A 5,470-nucleotide genomic window follows, 5' to 3' on the forward strand; every position below is an offset into this window, starting at 1 on the left:
AAAAAACTAGCACAACTACTTGTAAACCTGTCTCTTATACACATCTAGATGTGTATAAGAGACAGTTATCATCCATTGCATGATCTCTGTTAAATTTTCTTCCTGCCTGGCACTTACATCAACAACTTTGATAGGTTGCTTAGCAGCCTGAATTACATCATCCAATCGCATGAGCTGTTTAATATTGCAAGGCTTCACTTGAGATGGGATGTCACTAAAAATAAAAAGTTCCTTAGTTTATTTACTTTTATATTATTTTTCATTAATTCTTTTAAAATAATTATAATACAATAATAATAATAACAATATAATAATAATAATAATAATAATAATAATAATAATAATAATAATAATAATAATAATAATAATAAAAATAATAATAAAACATCATTTATAATGTGCTATCTATCTAGCATGCTATTTCTGAGGCGCTGTGACTCATGACGAAAATAAAAAGTATTTATTTATTTAATATACTGGAAAAGCAAAACAGTGAGGCTAAATTTACAAATTACCTAGTCGGAAAGTATTATATATTTATGTTATAATTGCAATTATAAATAAATTAACTAACAAGATCTTTAATTCTCATTTTCTATATATTATCCTTACCCTAATATGTTGATGATGGTGATATATTTTGACTCTGTTCATTAAACACATTAAGGTTAAATAGAAGGAGTCCTACTCACCTTCTATTAAAGATGATGATAAATGGTTTCTGCTGTAACTCTTTGTGGGAGAGAACAGTTAAAAGCTGTATACACGACGATGAAACTTGACAAGGATTTGCAACATCAATCACAAACTGAAAATTAAATAAAATTTAAATTTTACAAAAGAATATTTAGCTACGAAACTTGAACAATGGGAGTTGACTGCAGCCTTACCTTGTATGTTTACGGATGTAAATCAGAAAAAAACTGAATTGTTCTGATCTGCGTCTGTACGAACTTGTCTACGCTTTCAGTGCTTTGAGACTGTAAAGGTGTAAAGCACTACTGTATATAAATCCAACTATTATTATTTATATAATATTATTATTGTTGTAAATAAGTAATGTATTTGATCCTTATAATTAAGCATATCAGTGTTTTGATAAAATTTTCAGGATTTTGACAGATGTACATTAACTAAAATTTATCTTTAAGTTTATATTATTTTATCTGGTTTCTACATATAAAAGTAAAACAATTTTATAGACTTACCATCACTGCATGGCATTCGCTATAGTATTTGAACCAGATTGGTCCCATTGCACCACCGACCTCGCGTACAGAACCTTCTCGTTTTTTGTCAACACTCACTTTTACGATATTCGTCCCAACCTGTAAGTAAGTGATAAATGATAAACATTCTATTATCAATAACATAATACTGTAATAATAACAATAGTATTTATAAAAATAATTCTCTTCTTGCATCTATAACTATAGAAAATCTTTCTTTTTTCAATTCATCATGTTTCTTATTCTAGTTGGATGATATAAATATAAAATCAAGACAATAAATTTGATATTTATCTCACTGTTGGTATTGTTGACATTGACTTTTCAGATTCATCTTTGGTATAGAAATGTATGGCAGTTAAGGAATTAAGAAGATAGTTACAAGCGAAACATGCAACAACAGTACAATGTGTGCTCCAGACAGTAATTTTCCACGCAAACTTGAGCTGGTTTTTGAGGTATCATTCGCGCAATTAAAATTCTTTACATACAGTATGCTGTGTGCTACAGTGGGAAAATGTTAAATACATTCTACAAAAATATATTTTTGATAACATTGTACAGTAATGCAGATTAATAATATAATTCTAATACAACTTTGTATATTAATATTCTAAATTGTTTGGTCATTGACTTAGAATAATAGATACTATACATTTTTATTTTCATCGTTAAATATTTATTTTGTCTTCATTTTTCTTTATTGAGATTTTCTTGTTATTGTTGTCATAAACTGTTGTTTGTAATCATTCTAACTATGTTCTTTATAAATTAAATTATAAAAAAACGCGATTGAATTGTAAATAAGTGATGGTGTGTGTACCTTTTTCATGATTTGCGGATATTATATTGTACTAAGTAATTATAGACCAATAATTTATACTCTAAGCTCCGATTAGGGCTAGCCCTATGTTTACTTGGGCACATCGTTAACTCCCGTCGTCACTTTACTTGGCAGAGTGGCTTGCCAACTGCTACTGCTGGATAAGCGGCCTAGGCCTAGCTAGCCTAGAGAGGGCCTAGGCCTAGCTTAAGTGTAAGTGTAAAATTAGGTTTACTTAAATAATAAAGGATATTTTTTATTTTCCGTAAAAGTAGAGTCTTCCCGACACCAGTGGCACCTAGTAACAAATACATTACGAAATCATATCAGGAATATTAAGAATAAACTAAGCAGACTCTTGCAACCATTTTTTAGAATTTGGAATTTGTTGTTGTTTATGTTTATAGCGCCCTCTCTTTAAATTAGTATTGATTTTATTCCAATGATTACACCCCAAAAATTATTACATTTTGCTCTTTCCTATGATCGAATATAAACATTTTATTATTTTAAAGATATATAAATAACTGAAAAATAATATAGTATAATATTTGAACCACCTAATATATCTGCTTATTTCATTTCCCTGAACCGGAAACGTGTCAAAGGTCATGAACACCCTATTTACTTTTTTAGACGAAAAGAGTGATGATGCAGCAGTCATAAGACTATTTTGCTTTATCTCAATTTGTCGGATAAACAGATATTAGATATTTCAAAGTAGCATTACCTTGTGTCAAAATACAGACATGTTTAGCTCAGGCAAAGGAAATTTCGATAAGTTAATAGGTAAGTGAACAATTGTCCTTCGAATGTTACCTCCACTGGGCTACTACTACTACTACTAGTACTACTAGCCTAGATAGTAGTAGTAGTACTGGAACTGCTGCTCAGTCACCACAAAGTAAAAAGCAGTGTTTGCTGTTTAGGCCTAGTGTTACTTTAGAGGGTAGGCCCTAGGCCTATGTGTCCTTTCTTTATTTATGTGTATAAGCTGTGCTGTAGGCCCTAGTCTGGATTTTCTTCAGTTAATCAGATTTTTCTCTTTAAATGGACAGATAAAGCAACAAGCCAGTTACTTTTAGAGCCGGATTGGAACAGCATTTTACAAATATGTGATTCCATTCGACAAAGAGATGTTCAGTAAGTAGGCTACCTTATAACTGCTTTCTAGTCAAAACAGCAATAAGTCAAAACAGCAATGACCAAACAGCAGTAAACCAACACTGCAACACTTTTTGACAAGAATGGCAATGGACCAAAACAGCAATAAACCAAACCAAATAAATAAATAAATAAAACTTTAAAATACAGACAAAATGAGGCTACAACAATTTTTTGTCAGTAAAACACATGAAAAATAATAATAATAGTAATATAATAATAATATTTAATAATAATAATATTTAATAATAATAATAATAGGCCTAATAACAATATAATATACAAATTTAATAATAAAAAGATTGAGGAAACACAATATACCTGTAACACTGAACAGCAGTAAACATTCAAATAAATAAAACTTTAAAATACAAACAAAATCAGGCATCTAAACAATTTGTCATAGATGTGTAAAAAGAAAAAAAAAAAAACTAGCATAACTACTTGTAAACTGTTTCATTCCTGTTAATCCAACTACACCGTCATCCTAGTATAGCCAAAATTGGCTTTTTACTTTAGGATCCAGTCAAGTATCAAGTAAGGTCTATGCCTATTATTGCCTTTTTGGTCTGTTGCTATTTTGGTGCTTATCATAGCCGTTTCGGTTTATTGCCGTTTTGACCTGCTACCGTATAACCTTAAGTCTGGGTCTATTTTATTTTTCATTTTGTAGTAGTTTATTACTTTAGCGTTATGAATTATGACTCATGAGACTAATATTTACCTTGCCAATAGAGTACTACAGTGTTACGTCACGGAACCATGTGATGCTACTCCGTTGCTATCGGCGACACAAAATGCGTTCAACTGATGCCATTTTCTCTATTCTCAAACCATTGATCCCAATTTCTAACATAATTATTAAGAAGTTGTATCTTAATTTTTCTTTGTAAATGTTAATTGATGATTAAATATGTGTTCGATAACTAAAATGTGAGCTTTTCGTGTTTTTATTACATTTTGATGGTAAATTATTAGGTTTTAAAATGCCTATTCCAGAAAGCCTATTCTAAACCATTAAGATTATGAAGTCATTCAAGCATCCAGAGGCCGCCACCTGGTGATGTGACGACACAACTGTGGTACTCTATAAATATCAAGTTAATGGTTTTGTTAAGTCTGTAAATAAGTAATGTGAACTTGATTTGCCCAAGTCGACTTTGGCCAAGTCAACTCAGATAATTTCTATGTTGATTTTATTCTACATGCTAAATTGTTGTGTTTTACATTAATTAACAATCTGTAAGTCGAAAAATTTTTCAATGCTATTTTAGGCAATTTCAACTTTAATTGTTTTAATGTGTATCTCATTATAAATTTATATCATTTTGAAGTAATTAATAATTATGTTGTATTGTAAATTTTGTGTAAGAATATTTGCTTAGTATGTTTATGTGATTCATTACAAGTCATTAAGTTTTATTAATTTCATTAATTCCTTGTTTACAGTGTAATTATTGAATACCATAATTATCCATCTCTTTCTTATTCATATTTTTGTTGTTATTGACTTTTCATAGCTCTGAACTTTTCATACAGTAGCAAGTATACTAAGGATGATTAATTTTGATTATTTTGAATGGACTTGCCTAGATTTAAAATTTATCAAATGAAATTAAGTCAACATTTATTCACTTCCTTTTAAAAGAATAAAATTACAACAGAAGTTATTTTTATATAAAGTAAATACAAGGAATTATTTATGAGCTATTAACTATTTAAACAAACAGTTGAGGTGAACATTTTATTGTTATGAAAAAAAACCTATTATATTAATGCTTTTTATAAATATTCCAACGATTTTAGTTTGTTTCTTTTTTTTTCCTTTAGACCCAAGTATGCTTTTTCAGCGATAAGAAAGAAAATTGTAGATAAAAACCCACGTGGTGCTTTATATGCTTTACAGGTAAGTTATACAATAATAAACATGATTGTAATAATGGGGAGTGGGGACACAGGAATTGTCTTGTGCCTATAATTACCATTCAATCAATCTTTATTCCACATCTTTTTTTCATTACAAAAAACAAAAAAGTTAAAAATTATGGGAAAGGGAAAATCATGACAAGCAAATATATATATATATATATATATATATATATATACAGTCAACTCTCCCAATACCGACCACCCTTCGGACCGTCCACTTTGACCGGTTTTCCGGACGGACCGGTTTAGAGAACGTCATGTTTACCTACCTTGGTTCCCCGACCTTGAGTCAATAATAAGCCTAGGCCTAGCAAGGTACAGCAGA

At 29.8% G+C, this 5,470-nt stretch overlaps 2 protein-coding genes across 5 annotated transcripts in view; one reads left to right on the forward strand and one right to left on the reverse strand.

The window, feature by feature from the left end:
- The window catches only part of LOC117100605 (ADP-ribosylation factor-like protein 16), a 4,892-nt gene extending 2,437 nt beyond the window's left edge, over positions 1–2,455 (reverse strand). Inside the window, exons 1-5 of the mRNA XM_033240389.1 lie at positions 2,306–2,455; positions 1,529–1,578; positions 1,209–1,328; positions 693–808; positions 64–214 (exon numbers count right to left, since the gene is read on the reverse strand). Coding sequence (XP_033096280.1) covers positions 64–214; positions 693–808; positions 1,209–1,328; positions 1,529–1,578; positions 2,306–2,366 — 498 coding nt within the window. The 5' untranslated portion in view covers positions 2,367–2,455. The remainder of the gene's footprint in view (positions 1–63; positions 215–692; positions 809–1,208; positions 1,329–1,528; positions 1,579–2,305) is intronic.
- Positions 2,456–2,671: 216 nt separating this feature from the next.
- The window catches only part of LOC117100622 (hepatocyte growth factor-regulated tyrosine kinase substrate-like), an 18,761-nt gene continuing 15,962 nt past the window's right edge, over positions 2,672–5,470 (forward strand). For all 4 annotated transcript variants that reach the window (XM_033240414.1, XM_033240415.1, XM_033240416.1 and 1 more), the window contains exons 1-3: positions 2,672–2,841; positions 3,111–3,195; positions 5,047–5,122. In XM_033240414.1, the coding sequence (XP_033096305.1) occupies positions 2,802–2,841; positions 3,111–3,195; positions 5,047–5,122 (201 nt within the window). In that variant the 5' untranslated portion in view covers positions 2,672–2,801. The remainder of the gene's footprint in view (positions 2,842–3,110; positions 3,196–5,046; positions 5,123–5,470) is intronic.

Source organism: Anneissia japonica, unplaced genomic scaffold, assembly GCF_011630105.1.
Source record: "Anneissia japonica isolate Jap-2015-1 unplaced genomic scaffold, ASM1163010v1 scaffold287584_len476085_cov161, whole genome shotgun sequence".
Taxonomy (NCBI): domain Eukaryota; kingdom Metazoa; phylum Echinodermata; class Crinoidea; order Comatulida; family Comatulidae; genus Anneissia; species Anneissia japonica.